General features: G+C 41.4%; 1 protein-coding gene across 1 annotated transcript in view; it reads right to left on the bottom strand.

Annotated features, from left to right (window-relative positions):
* Window positions 1-1,021: 1,021 nt before the first annotated feature.
* Window positions 1,022-18,881, bottom strand: part of PIWIL4 (piwi like RNA-mediated gene silencing 4) — a 45,134-nt gene continuing 27,274 nt past the window's right edge. The window contains exons 12-20 of the mRNA XM_019450122.2: window positions 17,416-17,600; window positions 15,174-15,246; window positions 10,929-11,129; window positions 9,650-9,753; window positions 6,214-6,284; window positions 4,685-4,838; window positions 2,790-2,915; window positions 2,531-2,678; window positions 1,022-1,566 (exon numbers count right to left, since the gene is read on the bottom strand). Coding sequence (XP_019305667.1) covers window positions 1,450-1,566; window positions 2,531-2,678; window positions 2,790-2,915; window positions 4,685-4,838; window positions 6,214-6,284; window positions 9,650-9,753; window positions 10,929-11,129; window positions 15,174-15,246; window positions 17,416-17,600 — 1,179 coding nt within the window. The 3' untranslated portion in view covers window positions 1,022-1,449. The remainder of the gene's footprint in view (window positions 1,567-2,530; window positions 2,679-2,789; window positions 2,916-4,684; window positions 4,839-6,213; window positions 6,285-9,649; window positions 9,754-10,928; window positions 11,130-15,173; window positions 15,247-17,415; window positions 17,601-18,881) is intronic.

Genomic DNA, 18,881 nt, shown 5'->3' with positions numbered 1-18,881 from the left:
TAGGTCAGCGCGAGGGGATCTGGTACACACGGGAGCACAGACATGGTTCGTTTCCAGTAACAAGGCCAGGGGCAGCGTCCACGCATCTAGGCATCTACGCACACCGCCCTCAGGCGGGCAGATGGACTGGGAGCCTGTGCAAGCTCTCTTCTTGTGGACTCTGCTTTCTCAGTAAGGTATGAAGCAAGGTCATCAATGGGAGTAGCTGTTTTTAAGTGAAACAAAGTACCATCAAGAGAGCAAGGGGCATGTTAAGATTTAGAAATAATCATTCATGGGAATGAAAGCTGGTGCAGCCACTCTGGAAAACAGTATGGAGCTTCCTCAAAAAACTCAAAATAGAACTACCCTATGACCAAGCAATAAACTAGGCATTTATCCAAGGGATACAGGTGTGCTGTTTCCAAAGACCACATGCACCCCCATGTTTATAGCAGCACTATCAACAGCAGCCAAAGTATGGAAAGAGCCCAAATGTCCATTGATGGATGAATGGATAAAGAAGAAGTGGTATATATATATACAATGGAGTATTACTCAGCAATCAAAAAGAATGAAATCTTGCCATTTGCAACTACGTGGATGGAACTGGAGGGTATTATGCTAAGTGAAATCAGTCAATCAGAGAAAGACAAATATCATACGACTTCACTCATATGAGGACTTTAAGAGACAAAACAGATGAACATAAGGGAAGGGAAACAAAAATAATATAAAAACAGGGAGGGGGACAAAACAGAAGAGACTCATAAATATGGAGAACAAACTGAGGGTTACTGGAGGGGTTGTGGGAGGGGGTATGGGCTAAATGGGTAAGGGGCACTAAGGAATCTACTCCTGAAATCACTGTTTCACTATATGCTAACTAATTTGTATGTGAATTTTAAAAAATAAAAAATAAAATAAAAAAAAAATCATTCAAAGAGTGACGGCAATGTAGTTTAGCGTGTAAGAGCCTTTTCTGGAAATGACGAGGTTTGCATGTAATTTCAATTGAAATTCAAATAACAATAAACATATATGCGATGCTCTGAATTTCCTTTATTTTCAAATAACCGTTTAAACCACTCTATAAAACATTCCATAACTTTAAGGAAACTTGTGCAAAACTTAGGGTGGGAATCAGACCCCATTTCCCTATCATCAAAACATCATGCAAACACTTCTTTTCTCAGAGGATGTTTAGCTTCGTGGCATTACTTACAGATGATGGTACATTTTAATTCCATGTACCATAATGAGAATTTCCACGAAGCATAAAACTCTTTAAAACAATATACATTTCTTTTGAACCGTTTCAGATGAAGCTGTGTTGGGTGCTTTTTCAGGAAGTTGAAACTAAGCTCAATCTCCTTTCCTGAGGCACAGCCTCACACTTACGGCAGATTTGCACAAAATACACCAATGACTTCTCAGATTGCTCATCTCGGGTGCCCACAGTTCACGTCATCACAGGTAGAAGAGAGAGTTGGCTAGTTCCAAACTGGGTTCTTTATGAATGCTCTGTGCCACCAGAAAGGTCAGCTTGTGCGCATACTGACAAGGCGCTGGGATACTGATTAAGCCCTGAGGAGAAAACATACTGGTAGCAGTTAAGAGGATAACTTGTTCTCCAAAGTAATACATTTTCCTGAGTTTTATCCCCTACTAGTTACATATGATAGAATGCATTTGTGAGTACACAGTGACTAAACTCAACCAAGGGTAACCTCATCCATGGGGAACACAAGCTCGCTGGGCAAGAGGGGATGGAGGCCCAGTCTGCCTTCATGAAGCTGAGCACTGGGTGCCATCACACCTAGCGCTAATCTAAGTTTCCCATGACTTGATGCTCCAAGGGGCTCAGAGCAAATCTTGGCCTTGGACTTCGAGAGTAGCTCCTGGCTTCACGCACAGGAACACAGGACAGACGAGCCCGTTACCTTCCCATGAGACAGCATCTGAGTTGGTTTTAACTTCCTCAACTGTAACTTGGAAATAACAATACCCTGATTTCCTCCCAGGCTCGCATAAGACAATGCATAGACTATGGGGCCGCTGGGTGGCTCACTCAGTTGAGCGTCCGACTTCGGCTCAAGTTATGATCTCATGGTTCAAGAGTTCGAGCCCCACATCGGGCTCTGTTCTGACAGCTTAGAGTCCAGAGCCTGCTTCAGATTGTGTGTCTCCCTCTTTCTGCCCCTCCCCCTGCTTACACTCTCTTTCTCTCTCTCTCTCTCTCAAAAATAAATGTTAAAAATTTTTTTAATTTAAAAAAAGATAATGCATAGAATGAAGTCCTCCAGAAATTGTAAATACTAATGTTACAAATAATAATGATGATAATGATGATGTTAACAGTTATTGCTACTTGATTTCTATGACAGACCGTGTTTTCTCAAGGACTCATTCATTCATTCATTCATTCATTCATTCACTCTTTCCTCCTTTGTGAAGTCAGGACATAGGGATACAAACGTGAATTGGGTGACAGTTCCTGGGTGGGAACCCTGAGAGTCAGTACCCACACAAGTACACAGCTGTCACTCACCGGCCAGTTGTAGTACAGGTGACACAGTTTGAACGTAAGTCTCTGCATGTGGTCGGGCTTCAAGCCATTGTCATCATAGATGACATTATAATAGGTGGGATTAACAGTTCCCCGACAGGCAGCCTGACTGATTAGGTAGAAGTCATACCTGAGGGGGAAAACGGAATGAACATGAGAAAGAAGGCAAACAGAATAAGGCCTCACTTGAAGAACACAAGGAAAACGTTTCATTAAGAACAGATTTGCTAACGGCACTTGCCAGTCAGGACGTGTCGCTTCTGAGTCCACCACGGTGCCAAGTGGTGGGTTCTGCAGGGATCGGTTCATTTCCATGCAGAATCGCAGCGTGCACTTCTTCCTGACCACAATCACGGACAGTTTGGAGCTTGGAACCAGAAAGGCAAAAGGAAAGATGCAGAGAACTAAAACCAAGCTTACAGCTTACCTAATGACCTTTATTTGGTAATTTCTAAATGGAATAAATAAATAAATTCATTCATTAGAAGAACACTGCAAAAATGAAGAAAATAAAAATTATCCCCTCCCTCAGAGCTGCATACAGTTTTTTTTATTTTTTAAAAGTTTATTTATTTTGGGGGGCAGGGGGAGAGGGAGAGAGAGAGAGAACACACAAACCATGAGATTATGACTTGGGCTGAAATCAAGAGTCAGACTCTTAACTGACTGAGACACCCAGGTGCCCCCCCCATATAGTTTTTAAAATTAGAGACTGTCCGTCTTTGTTGCAAAAGTGTGGTGTGTCCAGTCACTCGGCCGGTTTGTATCATTTGAAGGGGACAGGGAGGATCAGTTAATAGGGCAACGAACTTCAATTCACATTTCTAAAGGAGGGCTTTCCAGAATATTCCACAGAGACAAGATTTCTTTTTCCATTAGCAATAGTGTCCCTATTTCACTTTCACTCTTCCTCTCAATTTCTGAATAGCAAAGAGACCCGCAAGTTCTCTCATTCCTCAGATCATCACTTCTGAACCCTGCAAGACACACACCTGGGGGGATAGATGGACAGACCAAATGTACATTTGTGCCAAATGTTGAATGATCAAATATTAAAGTCAGGATTTAGTAAAGCCAGGGTCAAATCCATTTACTGCCCATAATTCCCAAAGGAACTTTTGGGAGGCAAAGATTGCAGTGAAATTTCACTTTCAAGCAGTTTAATTATCTTAAAAATATATTATTGGTTTTCAGTATTGAAACTTTCAAAAGCTGATGTTATACTGCAACAAAACTCCTTAGCACCGTCAGCTGCTATATTCACTCCTGCTAGCCCAAAATTGCATACTTGTGATTCTGCGCAGTCACCTGAGGTCAGTGGGAGGGAGATAGGGTTGGCTGTTAGGGTTTGGACTCAGGGGAAGATGACACTGCCCCCCAAGCCACCGTGCTCTCCCTCCACTCTGACAGTCACTGGTGAGGTCAAGGCTCAGTCCCCCTGTGGCCTGTGGCTGCAACTTCGGTTGATGGTGGTGATGACAGTCACACCTGGCGGATGAATGCTGTGCCCTGCTTGGAACAGGATGCCTTCCGAATATTTTAGGAAGCCCATTTAAGATTATCATCCTCCCCGAATTGCCACTTCTAATATTCTTCTTGCACCCGCCACCTGACGTACTCACCGAGGAAAATGTACTGCAACACTGAATCAAGAAACGTGGCAAGGGAGATGAGGGCGGTCTGACTTCCATCTGCAGCGCAGCCTGCACTGCCCTCACACTCCTTTCAGCACCTCCATCGACCTCCACCTGCACACCAGGGCCTGCACGGCAGGGACTTTAGCCCCTGGTGTGGATTTGGGCCTCGAATTGGAAACCACCGCTTGTTTAATCCCGCGGCATAGCAATATGTATGAAGTGTCTTCACCCTCGTGCTGAGTCTCAGTGTCAGCTGCTCTGGGGGACACTTGCCTTCTTCCGGGGGCCCCCACCCAGGCTCATGCCACCCTATTCACAGAGGACCATCTCAACCACCCTCCAGTCTAGGGGAAACCCGTCCGTCCAGCTGTACTCACATGATGCAGACAAGAGCAAAGCCTGCCCACATGAAAACAAGGTGCTGGCGTGCAGTAATCTGAATAGCTATGATAAAATGTGCCCTGGTTGCAAGTGTGGGGAAAAAAACGTAACTCAATACCTGGTGTTTGCGCTCGCTTCTGTCACACTGCTCAGCAGCTGTGGAACTTCGTATTCAATCAGTGTTTTTAGCTGACCGTCCCCTACCCCATTCCGGTACACAATTATCCGTGCCGGCAAGCCATGGTTGTGCTTGTACCATTTGTTGAGTGCTCCTGCAGAATTTGTTGTCAGGAAGAAAAGAATGACTTGTCCAATGCCAACAAAGAACAAAATTCCCATGTAGTTCAATGTTTTAAGTTCATTATTTCCGACCACTGTAATATAGGGTAATACCTAATTTGAGTCATGACTGCACTAATATAAAAATGGATAACTTTAGGGCTAACATCTGGCATCTGCTATTTGAGGAATCATACTGGTTTCTGTGGCAAAACATACTCTTAAACTTAACATATCCCTTTAGTAAAATTTTAATATTTAAGCAATAAATTAAGTCGTGCAAAAGATTAATTCCCAAAACCAAATTAATACTAATTTAGTTTCTTCAACTCTTCACATGCTATCAATGGATACAGACTGGATAATTTCATGTCATTTTCGTCTCCAATAAGCATAATTATGAAAACATAAGGAGAGGACGTGGCTGATCTTCTGGAAGCATCTCTTACCATGGACTCACCCAATTTGATTCTAAGTTACACTGACAATATGAACTCTGAAAACATTTCTACCCACTCCAACTAGAAATTGCCTAAAGAGCAGAGACCAGACAGTAACTCCTACTCAACAGAAACTTTTCACAACCACTTGAAAAAAAGAACCAAGTTTTGAAGTGAGGGCAAAGTAATATAATAATTGTTTTCATGTATATACTGTGCAACTGTTTTAGAAGAGTTCATTGTCCAGGAAATCCATTTGCGTTCAATAGAAGATGATCATATCTGTAAGGCCGTAACCAACACATATCAGCAAATTCAATTTTTTGGGAAAAAATACTTACACCCCTTTCCCAAACTTATAGATGGGAAAATGTGGATCAGGAGACGGAGTGAATCACACAAGAAGTACTACAGGGAGTGGCAAAGCCAGATACTGGCCAGGACTGGGCAGGGGACGGGAGCCCCAGATATCTGTTCCCACTGTACCCCCACTGTGAATAGGCTCCCCTCCTTGTCTGCCTTCTTCCCCATCTTCTCCTGAGATGCCAGCCCTCATCTGCCAGCATTCCTATCCCCACCCCACAGGCTTCTTTCCTATTTCTAGACCTCACAGCACTCTGTCATAATCCCTGTCTCTCCAGGTAGATTCCTTTGGCCTTCACACTGCTTGCCAGAGCCACCAGCAGCTACAAACTCCCCTGCCTCTTAGAGGCTTTCTGTTTATCATACACAGATGACAAATGCAAATTCTACAGCATCTGTTAGCGTGGATCAGGATACAGCTTTGGGAATCTCCATCTGGGTGATGGTTGACTCAGGCAGGCTTTGGGGAGTCTGCTTCCACCATCTGGTCTGCTATAGGCACGCGGACTCTGGGGCCTGAAGGAATAGCGCTTGGGGCCCACCGCCACTGCTATACTTTTAGTACCGGTCATGAAAACTTTTAAGCAATCTGCAACATCGGTCGCCGTTCTCTGAAGGATACACCGAGAGAACCACCTAAAGCAAGAAAAGAAAAGAAAATAATGTCCAACTTCAAAATGTCTACCATAAACGCATTAGAATTAAATGAAGAAACAGAAAACAACCTAAGTGTCCATCAGCGGAAGAATGGGTGAAGAAAATGTGATGCTTCAGATGGCTATTAGACACATGAAGGGATGCTCAACATCACTCATCAGCAGGGAAATACAAATCAAAACCACACTGAGATGTTACCTCACACCTGTCAGAATGGCTAACATTAACAACTCAGGAAACACAGATGTTGGCAAGGATGCGGAGAAAGGGAAACACTTTTCCACTTTTGGTGGGAATGCAAACCAGTGCAGCCACTCTGGAAAACAGTGTGGAGGTTCCACAAAAAATTAAAAATAGAATTACCCTACGACCCAGCAATTGCACTACTAGGTATTTATTCAAAGGATGCAAAAATGTTGATTCAAAGGGGCACAAGCACCCCAATGTTTATAGCAGTGCTATCGACAATAGCCAAAGTATGGAAAAAGCCCAAATGCCCATCAACTGACGAATGGATAAAGAAGATGTAGCATATATATACAATGGAATACTATTCAGTGATGAAAAAGAATGACATCTTGCCATTTGCAACAATGTGGATGGAACTAGAGTGTATTATGCTACACAAAATAAGTCAGAGAAAGACAGATATCATATGATTTCACTCTTATGTGGAATCTGAGAAACACAACAAATGAACATACAATGTTGTATGTCATTACACCTCAGTCAAAATAAAAAGAACTAGACATTATGAGCAAATTTAATGTTCATGAGCCTATATATGTTATACGATCATAACTATATTAAAAACCTCCCCTCCTCAAGAAATTTATCGATAAAGAAATTTATCGATAAGAGAAACTAAAGCATAGTGCTGACATCAGACACGCTTGGGTTCAAATCTTGGTTGGCATACTCATCAGCCATGTGACTTTGCTACGTCAACCTAAGTCTCAGTTTCCTCATCTGTACCAAGGAAACACACAAGATGGTAAGGTAGTTACTACCTCACAAGGTTGTTATAAAAATTAAATTAGATAATATATATAAAGTACTTAGCACAAGATAAGCAATCATAAATAGAAACACTATGTTATTATTATAAAGGAATTTATTAGTTTACCAAATTTACTTTCAAAATATTCAAAACTAGAGTGTATTATGCTAAGCAAAATAAGTCAGTCAGAGAAAGACAGGTATCATATAATTTCACTCATACGTGGAATTTAAGAAACAAAACAGCATAAGGGAAGGGAAGAAGAAATAAAATAAGAAACAGAGAGGAAGGCAAACCATAAGGGACAAATACAGAGAATAAACTGAGGGTTGCTGGAGGGGAGATGGGAGGGGGATGGGGTAAGTGGGTGATAGGCCATTAAGGAGGGCACTTGTTGGGATGAGCACTGGGCGGTATATGTAAGTCTTGAATCACTGGGTTCTAGCCCTGAAACAAATGCCACACTGTATTTTAACTAAAATTTAAATTAATTGATTAAAATTAAATAAATAAATGGAATCACATAGTAAAAAAACAAAAAACAACAACAAATAAACAAAAAAATATTCAAAGATTTCTCAAGCATAAAGTTCCACTTCCATAGGAGAGGCTTTTGGACTTGAAATCTGAACATGATTAACTTACTTAAATTTCAGAAGAAGTTCTATTGTTAAAGACATTAAGTAAACAAAAGTACTTGCAAAATGAAGATCATGACTTTGTGTAAGTGCGCATCAACATTATTATATATGCCAATAATGACACAATTAGGAATGTGGCTAACAAACTGGAAGTCCTTTTCCTGCTTGATTAACACATTAATGTGTCACATTAAGTGACACATGGAACAGGGATCTCACACAACCTGGAATGAAGTCACAGGCACACTGCTACTTATCCTATTTCTCACCAGCCCAAATATATACCTGACCACAGGCTTAATGGAGTAAATCAAATAACCTAAGTCCAGGAATAAAATATGGTGCAAACAGTTCCTATAGCCTCAAAACACATTGCTTAGTTACATGTAATGAAACAATTCTAGGAACTACAATTAAATAGATACTATGAGTCAGTATTTAATGCATTATCCCCAAACCTGCTTATGTTTTCAGCAGCTGTGTGAACAACTACATCAACTGCCTTCAAGTGTTAATAACAACAAGCATGTATTGAGCATCTGCTATGGGAGGCTATGTTTTAAGCATTTTATCTTATGTAACTTCCATAAATACCCTATGAAATAGGCATCATCTGGGAACGCAAGCTGGTGCAGCCACTCTGGAAAATAGTATGGAGCTTCCTCAAAAAACTAAAAATAGAACTACCCTACGACCCAGCAATTACACTACTAGGCATTTATCCACGGGATACAGGTGTGCTGTTTCCAAGGGCCACACGCACCCCCATGTTTATAGCAGCACTATCAACAACAGCCAAAGTATGAAAAGGGCCCAAATGTCCATCGATGGACGAACGGACAAAGAAGATGTGGTATATATATACAGTGGAGTATTACTCGGCAATCAGAAAGAATGCAATCTTGCCATTTGCAACTATGTGGATGGAACTGGAGGGTATTATGCTAAGTGAAATTAGTCAGAGAAAGACAAAAATCATATAACTTCACTCATATGGGACTTTAAGAGACAAAACAGATGGACATAAGGGAAGAGAAACAAAAATAATAAAAACAGGGAAGGGAACAAAAGAGAAGAGACTCATAAATATGGAGAACAAACAGAGGGTTACTGGAGGGGTTGTGGGAAGGGGGTATGGGATAAATGGGAAAGGGGCACTAAGGAATCTACTCCTGAAAAATCATTGTTGTGCTGTATTCTAAATAATTTGGATGTAAATTTTAAAAAATTAAAAAAAAAAGAAATAGGCATCATCTTCATGCCCATTTTACATGAGACCACAACTAAGTCACGGCAACATTAAATAGCCAGATGTCATACACAGAATAAGTGGCAGATCAGGACACAGAAGCAAGCAATCAGATTCCAAAGCTTGCTGCTGGATATAAGTTCCTAGTACAGTACCTAATACAGTGCACATGTACAGAAAATAAGTACATGAAAATTTCTATCATCCATCGTTTGAGGAAGCTGCCTGGCATACGAGTATTAGCTTGTCCTAATGTGTGTATAAACATAGTTTTTTCATAAGGCTACATATTATCTTAATATTATCAATCACACTTTATATGTAAGTATAATTTATGACTAAAATGTTCATATTTTTCAAATGAGGGAAGAATACAAACTGTTTCCTGCTGCATGGTTTTTAGTTAAACCGCAAACTATAATTATGGAATATGTTGGGGTAATTGTAAAAGTACCTGGTGATTCCGGGGTTAATGCTGGCCACAAATCCAACCACCACCATTCCCTTGGTGACTTCGTCTTTACAGGCATCGATACCGACCACCATCAGGGACTTTAACTGTAAAAGTAAATTTTTCATGATTTAATAAAATGGGACATTATTTCCCCAAATGATGACTTCATATGAAGTTTTGAAAAAAACTGTCCCTGGTTATTAAATTAAGTTAAGCTATATGCCAGGGAGATCAAGGTCCAGATGAAGCAGACCATTAAAACAGAAACCAAAGAGACTTGAAGATGGAGGGATGGGGTGGGGTGGGGGGCTTGATGGCTCAGTTGGTTGAGTATCCAACTCTTGGTTTCAGCTCAGGTCATGATCTCATAGTTCATAGGTCTGAGCCTCCTGTTGGGCTCTGTGCTGACAGTACAGAGCCTGCCTGGGATTCTCTGTCTCCCTCTCTCTCTGTCCCTCCCCCTCTAGCTCTGTCTCTCTCTCAAAATAAAGAAATCTCCTTAAAAAAAAAAAAAAGATGGAGGGATGAATACGGTACCTAATTTGCTTAAGAGACTCACTGGAGTGCAAAATAGCTACCATCCTTTGTGGAGGTGGACAAGTGCCCTTAGTGTGGCTCAAGAGATTCTGGGAAAGTGATCAGTCATTTATCCCTGGCTTCTGGGCTGGTGGGATCTGAAGAGGAAGTCCACTCCCTATTGTTCAGATGTCTAAGGGATCCTAGTTGCCACTGGCCATGAGCCTCCAGGGAGGCAGCTGGGGCTCAGCGCACACATCCTGGTTATGGAAATGGAAGGGAATGGACGACATCCCCTCATTTCTCACCCCCTCACTTCCTCCCCCAGTGGACATGGATTTTCTTAGTTCCCACCACAGTTCAAAATCATAGCTCTGCCGGTTCCCCAAGCTGTGGGGAGGCCCCCCTCCAGGGTGCAGGGCTACTCTGAGAGCTAGTGCGCTGCAAAGAGTAGGTAAAAGTAGAGGCCAGAGGGCACAGATTTTACGTGGCAGCGGGAAGCTCCACCCCGCAAGGCTGTGCCAACCTAGATTCTCTTTCATGAAACATTCTGTTATCAGCTTACTCAAAGCTCCTGGGGAACAGGAGCCTCACCTCACCTTCTGGACGGTGTCTTGTGTCATGCCACAACCCAGAGCGGACAAATAACAAACCCACCACACAAAACAAATACCTCTGGAATCATGTGAAAATGTCTCGTACTCTGATTTCATTTTTAAATTAATAAAGGGACTGATTACTAAAAGACTGACAGACTGCTCACAGGGATCTCCACAGCCCACAGTTCGCCTCCGAGTTTACAGGCCATTTGCATGGCAATCTTGGTGGCGACACTCATCATCATCCCCTGTTTATTCAAGGTCCGAGTGAGCACACACTGGCTGGGCACTGGGCAGAAGGAGTTCAAATAGTTTTTAATGGTATCATAGTAGTTCTTCTGATTAGAAGGTAGAATACACATTACCTAAAAGGAAAAAAAAAGAAGAGAAAAAAGTCAATTTACTTATGTTTAGAAGTAGCTTTAAAATAAAGTAGCTTTTAAGTAGCTTTAAAAAAAATGATCAGCATGGAGCTTATTTGGGATTCTCTGTCTCTGTTTCTCTCTCTCTGCCCCTCCCCAACTCTCTCTAAATGAATAAACAAATAAGAATTTAAAAAAAATGAACACATGGGTTCTCTAAACATCTTGCCTCCAAGTTCCCAAGAAACAAATATTAAAATGCCTACAGTTGTGTTAAATGGCCTTTAACCACTGACAATCCCATTTGAAATGCCTTTTTATCAGCCATCGGCTCTGCAGTCCCGCTCCAAAGCCCCCCAACCCCCCACCCGCTGGCTTTCCCTTCCTCCTAGCTCTTCTGATTTGATTGTTAGGCTCCTCAAATTCCCTCCTAACCTAGGTGTTACTCCAGCTCCCTCCCACCCCCTGTTGGCTTTTCCTGTGGCTCTCCAACCCTCATCCCACCATCCCTCTCCCATCCTTGCCCACAGATAGGCCAAGTGCAGGATTAGCTTACAGGGTGGTCTCCTTCCCAGCAGGTACTAGACAACCAAAATAAAAGAAACCAACCATAATTGTTTTGTTTACTGTGACCTGAGAATAAGGCTATGGCGGGGTGGGGGGGTGGGGGGGGGATAAGGAGAAGGAAGCTTCAGGTCCTCAGGTATTTTTAAATTCCACCCATCTCTGCCAGCACCTCTGTTTCTTAGCAGGTGTTTCCCTCGGAAGGGCTTCTCCTGGCCTGTTTCCATCACCTTTCCACCCTTTATTCTCTACCTTCAACACCTACCAAATTATACAAAAAAACAGGCACTGTCATGACCAGCAGAGAACAAATAGATTTTTTACCTATAGATCTGTTCAAAATCATAATGTGAAGGGCCAAAATTACTTACACTTAAGTACGTAAAATAGGGAAATGTATCTTAGGGGGTCTTCCTGCTTTCCATCCTACGAATTTGGAGCCAAGCAAGGTAGGCATCAGACCAAGGCAGTGGTTGAACAGGGATGGGGGCCGAAAGAAGGTGGGAGACAAGTGAGACTGGTTGCTTACAAGGGGACAAGGATGTGAAGTGATAAGTGGAGGATAACAGGGGCCACACTCCCCTTATCAGAGAAGGGAGGTACAAATATGGCAATGGAGAATGTTTTCCTGTGGTGTTGGGACTGGAACTGGAAGTGTGAACACATTTTCAATATATACATAGACAGACATGGTAGTAACATAGATGTAAGGGTGTATGCATATACAGCTAAACCTTGAGCAACACAGGTTTAAACCATGCAAGTCCACTTATAGGCAGATTTTTCAATAAACATAATACAGTACTGTAAATGTATTTCCTCTTCCTTATGATTTTCTTAATAACATTGTGTTTTCTCTAGCTTACTTTTGTGTGAGAGTACAGTATATAGTACATAAAATACAAAAATATGTGTTAATTGACTATGTTATAAGGCTTCCAGTCAACAATAGGTTATTAGGAGTTAAGTTTTGTGGGAGTCAAAAGTCACATGGGGATTTTGGATTATGCAGGGAGTCTGCACTCCTAACCCCCACATTGTTCAAGGATCAGCAGTGTTTGAGTATACGTATGTAGACACACGCATACACAATATTCCTAGCTTTGCCCATTGAGAAAGTCTGGGGGCAGTGACACCCCATTACCAAATAAGCACACCCAGCTGCCCAGATTTTGATTTTTTTAAATGCTTATTTTTGAGAGAGAGAGAGAGCGTGAGTGGGGAAGGAGCACAGAGAGGGACACACAGAACTTGAAGCAGGCTCCAGCCTCCATGATGTTAGCACAGAGGTCAAAGCAGGGCTCGAACTCACAAACTGAGAGATCATGACCTAAGCTATAGTCAGATACTTAACCAACTGAGCCACCCAGGCACCCCCCAGATTTTGATTTCTGAATACTGTTCTCTACCAAAAGTAATCATGGCTCATTGGAGAAATACCTAATTCCAGAGCCAGGCAGCAAAATTTCAAAATTAACCTGAAATACCTTATTGTGCCAGATGGTAAGGAAGTGTCCCCCAAACAATGGGGACATGTCAAAAAGTCACGGAAGCCAACCTGAATGAGTCTCCAATCAACAAAATCGCGAACAATTTGGGCATCAAAATAAATAATATTGGTAATAGACTATAAGCTGGTAAATAAAACAGGAAACCATGAATCCATAACTGATAAAAATAAATGAACAAAGAAATGGGGAGAAGAGAAAGTTCTTCCTTATAACATAAGGCTACCCACTAAATGTAGAAGGCATACAAAGCTGCATACTAATTAAGTTAATAAACACATACATAAATAAAATAGTAATAATAACAAAAGACAAGAATTATCAATGGATTCTAAAACTAGAGGTAAAAGTTTGATCAGAAACAGGAGATTTACATAGTCTCAAAGTGTCTCCCTGCAAAACACCAGACCAAAAACACCTGCTTCACAAAGAAAGGAGTAAATGTACAGTGGAGAAACCTGGCAGATACCTTAATTAATGGAGTACCTCCTGGTAGGATGCATTAAGAACACAGAATCATTGCTGTAATAATCCCGCCAAAAGTACATAATCAGAATTTAATTATAAGGAAACATCAGACAAACCCAAATTGAGGGATATTATATAAAGCAATTCATCTATACCCTTCAAAATTGGAAAGTCATCGAAAACTAGGGAACTGTTCCAGACTGAAGGAGAGTCTTAAAGAGACAGGACAACTAAATGCAATGCATTAGATCCTTTCACTGGAGAAGACATTTTGGGGACTAATGGAGAAATGTGAATGGGAGTCTGTGGATTAGCTGGTCTTACTGTTTCTTGATTTGGATGGTTGTCCTATGGTTCTGTAGGAGAGTGACCTTGTTTGTAGAGAATACGCACTGAAGGGCAATGGGGCATCAAGTCTGTAACCTACTCTCAAATGGTTCAGGAAAAAAGATGGTAGGTAGATAGGTAGGTAGGTAGGTAAGTAGATAGGTAGATAGATAGATAGATAGATAGATAGATAGATAGATAGATAGAGGATGGCAGGCAGGAGGGAAGGAAGGAACGAAACAATGAAGCAAATATAATAAAATGTCAACGACTGGGGAATCTGGATGAAGGGTATCTGGGAGTTCTTTGCACTCTTCTTGCAATCTTTCTGTTAAGTTTTATTTTATTTTTAAGAAAAAAAAAAGACGCTCTTAGGGTTAGAATTCCCTTTGTTTAATATAACATCCTTATGGGCCTTTTTTGTGTCTGACTAAAAGAGGAACAGAGACGGCTACGTTGCTCTGCAGGAGATGGGGACCGGCATGCTGGGGCCCAGAAGCGTGAGCGAGGTAAGTAAGAGACACTGCTGTGCGGTGGGAGGCTGAGGCCTGGGAGAAGAGACATGGTTGGGAGAGCCTTAAGAGCAAGGATGTCAATTGTAACTCGTCTGGGACGTTGGGGTGTGCCGTAACCTTGCCTCGGACGCAAACCCTCTGCAAAGTCAGCTGCACAGGGGCACACACACAGGACACTTTGGGAAATGAGAGAGCTGTGGAAACGGATGCAGTGCAGGGGGAGATGGCACTCAGGAAAGGGGGCAAGAATTCAGAGGAAGCAGCCGTGGGTGACATGGAAAAACCTAAGCCCTCCAAGAGTCTGCCAAAAAACTGGAGAGAGCACTGGGTACCCAGCATTTATGGGGTAAGATGGGAGTCACTTTATCTTAAATCTTAAATAAAAGATGGCCCCCAACAAGTTAAAAATATGTAGACATCCAAGAGACTGAGACAGGGGTAAAAACAAGTATTTAAAAATTAATATTAGAAATATGAAAAGGAAATAAAATATTGATTAAAATGCTAAGATTAATCCTTTCTTGGGTTCTTGGGGAAATGCACAGCAATTTGCAAACATACCATGGGAGAATATGCTCACATTCATTCTTTCAAGGAAAGAAGACTGTTAGATATAAGGAAAAAATAAAAATTATACATCAAAACCAAAATTATCCTATACTTACCAACTGAACATCAGGATCAACATGTTTCTGTACAGCGCTAAAGAATGCAGCTGGATTTTCTTGTGCTTTTATGCTACATGAAAAGATTCATTTTGACAATACGTAATTCCCTTTTTAGAAGCACATAACATGCAGAGTCAAAACTACTCCAAACAGAATTTTATAATCCCCACTACAAGATACACCAGAAATATGTGATAATCATTTTTATTAGCCTAAAAATAGTTTGGTGGAAAATGCAATTTCCTCAATTATATGTTACCCCTACAATTAATAATTCTGTTTTTCCAAAATGAGGTTGAAAGTGAGCTTTTGACATCACAAGTCTCAATACCAAGCATCTGAAGCTGGTTTGAGTTGAATTGGGATTAAGATTTCTCTAACACTGGGGTGCGTGGGTAGCTCAGTCAGTTAAGTGTCTGACTCTTGGTTTAGGCTCAGGTCATGATCTCAAGGTTCATGAGTTCAAGCCCCGAGTTGGGCTACGCGCTGACAGTGTGGAACCTGCTTGGGATTCTCTCTCCCTCTCTCTGCCACCCCCCTCTAAATAAATAAACAAACTTAAAAAAAAAAATTTCTCTAATACCAAATCCCCATGAGAACTTTAAAATAAAAGTCTCAAAAATCATCAGATTAATGAGACCAAGATATTCAGCTAATCAAAATGATTCAGATTGAAAGACTTTTCTTTCAGTGACAGCTTGCTTGGAGCCTGGAATATTTAGCCTGCCTCAACCAATTAGTCAGCAAGTACTTAACTGTTCTGTGTTTACCTTAGGGGCCAGACGCTACAGAAATAATTCCCACACAGACGACTTCACAGCTTTGGTTTCTTTATGTAGAATCCGCTTCTGATATGTATAAACAATTGGAGTGTCCTAATGCCCAGTGGCCTTTTCAGACTTGCCCAGCAGGTGGCGGGACGGCTGTTTCCTGATCACTGATTCTAACTGAGCTACAGGAATGGCCTGCAGCTCTGTAAAAACAACTAAATGTTTCTGACTTTTCCAGTTCGATCTCTTGCATGCAGACTCTGTGACTACCCTACTGTCCATTCTTTCTAAACTCATCAGGCAAATGTTTCAGATGGGAGAAACCGTGCATATAAAAAATCTAACAGGTAAATGGATACTTCATGGGAAAGAAAAAGGATGGAATAAAATACGGGCTTTCAGATAAAACAGGCTAAGAACAGAACGTGGCAAGGGCTTGTTCTTGGAATTCATGTAAGAAAGAAGACTGTGATGTCATCCCCGGGTCTGTGACTGTGGCTTCTTTCATTAATCTTTTCCTGCTTCATTAGCTCATGGGCTAAGAGAAATTAGAGCAGGTGAAACTCAAACCAGGTGATTTGTTAACAGATGTGATAAGACGAGAATTCTAAACTACAGTGGAAAGTGAGACTTGGTTGTAAAATGAGCATGGCTTTCAACAATGCTTGTACAGCTGATGTAATTAATTAGTAACCATGTGTTTAAAGAATAACTTCCCACCTTGCCAATTAGGACACTGCACCTCCACTATAACAACAAAATGAAGTATGCATTCCTCCTTATGAAGCATATCAAGCTCAACAAAATGAGGCAGGAGCAATTTCATTGCTTTTCTAAAGCAAAGAGTATCCAATTTTGAGTGTGATTGTGTATATGGGGATCCCTTACTAAACTGGAAGCAATTTATTTATCTTTGTCATCCCCAGCAACTGGCATAGTATCTAATAGCAGATACTCAATAAATGTTCAAAGGCTAACTGCCCTTGGTTTTATCAGAACACTATCTAAATAATCTTATACTACGGTTAACAGAATCAGAAAAGGTTATTTTAGATCTATTTTTACATTAAATTTTAAAGCGTAAAGTCTATCACATAAGTCAGGAAATGCAACTTTCATTTTTCAATACCCTGTTTGCTGTTAAGGTTTATAAATAACTGATATGAAAGAATTAAGGAGAAAAAGTTAATGGATTTATGCCCCAACCAGTACTGAAAAGATTTGGAGATAATGAGACTATTGCCTAAGAACTATGAAAACAGTTTTACAAAGACCAATATAAAATATATTTTAACTATAAAAACTTAATCACTGCAAAATCTACTTAGAACTATTTTTTTGGTAATTTGTGTTAGGAAACTTTACTGAGATAAAGCTTTTGTAGCTACATGAGCCATTATTTCTGATCTTCTAACCAAACCCAATTAATATACCAAAAAAAGTTGGCATGATTTTCTGTGTATTCTCACATTTTGGGGTAGTCCACATTAAATCCCATGCAACTTCCAACTCTTCTCAAGCAGTGCAGAAAGTTCTCAGTCACATATTCAGCTCTGTTGCTACATAGAATCAACCATTTATTCAAAGACTGTGCACTTAAAATCTTGCAATTTCGCATATCCTTGGACCAATCAGCTGCAGACGCAGGTTGACACTGAGAAAAATAATGATCATGAAAGGGTTGAACTCATTTATTCGGAAAGCGATTGAATAAAGACAGCATGAAGGTGGTTGTTCCAAGTTTGTCCTAGGAGAGCTACTTAGTACCACTTGCTATTCCCAGACTGCACATCTGGACAGATTACACAGACTTCCTGGAAGTGGAGGCATCTGATCATCCCCCCACACCCCCCACCGGGTCGGCCACTCCCCGGCTGCAGATCAGAAGGCAAGGCCCTTTACCTCACGGACTTCCGCTGTGTGCAAAGAAAGGTGTGTGGTTCAAGGATCTCTGGGCTCCCTTCCAGCTCTAGGATGGGTGCCCTTTAATGGGAATCCCTAAGCAAACAGGCTGTCTGATTCAGTCTCTTTAGGCATAATGCTACCTCAAATAGAAACGCTGTCAAATGCTACTCCAGGTCACTACACTACAACTCACACACGCTACAGGGTAGCTAAGAGTGTATTTTATGCTAGAAGTAGCTATGTCTAGGAGCAAAGATGAGGCCAGGGCACAGGCTCCTTTCTCACTCTTGGATGGTCCCCCAGATGACTGGAAAACTCAGCTCCCGGCACTGAAGAGGGGAGACTTTGGACTGGTCACTAGCCTTCTGCTTATATCCATAGACCGGAAATGAATGGAAATGTCTTTGGTATAGTGAGCTAGGAAGAGCCAGTTAGAATTTAAAAGGACCACCCTGAATCAAATCCCTTGCTATTCAGTATTGCCTTGTAACAACATGGCTATTTCCTGAGAGCTTGTTAGAAATGCAGAGCTCTTGGGAGACCTGGGTGGCTCCGTCAGTTAAGCATCTGACTTAGGCTCAGGTCATGATCTCACAGTTCATGGGTTCAAGCCCCATGTCAGGCTCTGTGCTGACAGCTCAGAGCCTGGAGCCTGCTTCGGATTCTGTGTCTCCCCCTCTCTCTGCCCCTCCCATGCTCACGCTCTGTCTTTCTCTCTCTCAATAATAAATAAATGTTAAAAAAAAATTTTTTTTAAAGAATGGTATAATATAAAAAAAAAGGAAAGAAAGAAATGCAGAGTCCTGGGTCCCATTCTGGACCCACTGCACCAGAATCTGGACTCATTCATCAGCATATGAATGTTTAAGAAGCATTAAAATCCCCTTATTTTACAGATTTCAAAGCTATGGCTGAGAGAGATTATGGAGCCAGCTGGTGTTAGTGACAGACTTAGATCAGTCTTCTTGATGTTGCAGTCAGGGCACCTTCCACCAAGCAGTCTGAAATCCAACCACAGGCACCCTCATAA

This window comes from Panthera pardus, unplaced genomic scaffold, assembly GCF_024362965.1.
Source record: "Panthera pardus isolate Hobbes unplaced genomic scaffold, ASM2436296v1 HiC_scaffold_12, whole genome shotgun sequence".
NCBI classification, from domain to species: Eukaryota; Metazoa; Chordata; class Mammalia; order Carnivora; family Felidae; genus Panthera; species Panthera pardus.
The sequence above is the reverse complement of the archived record's forward strand: the minus strand, read 5'-3'. Positions and strand labels throughout refer to the sequence as shown.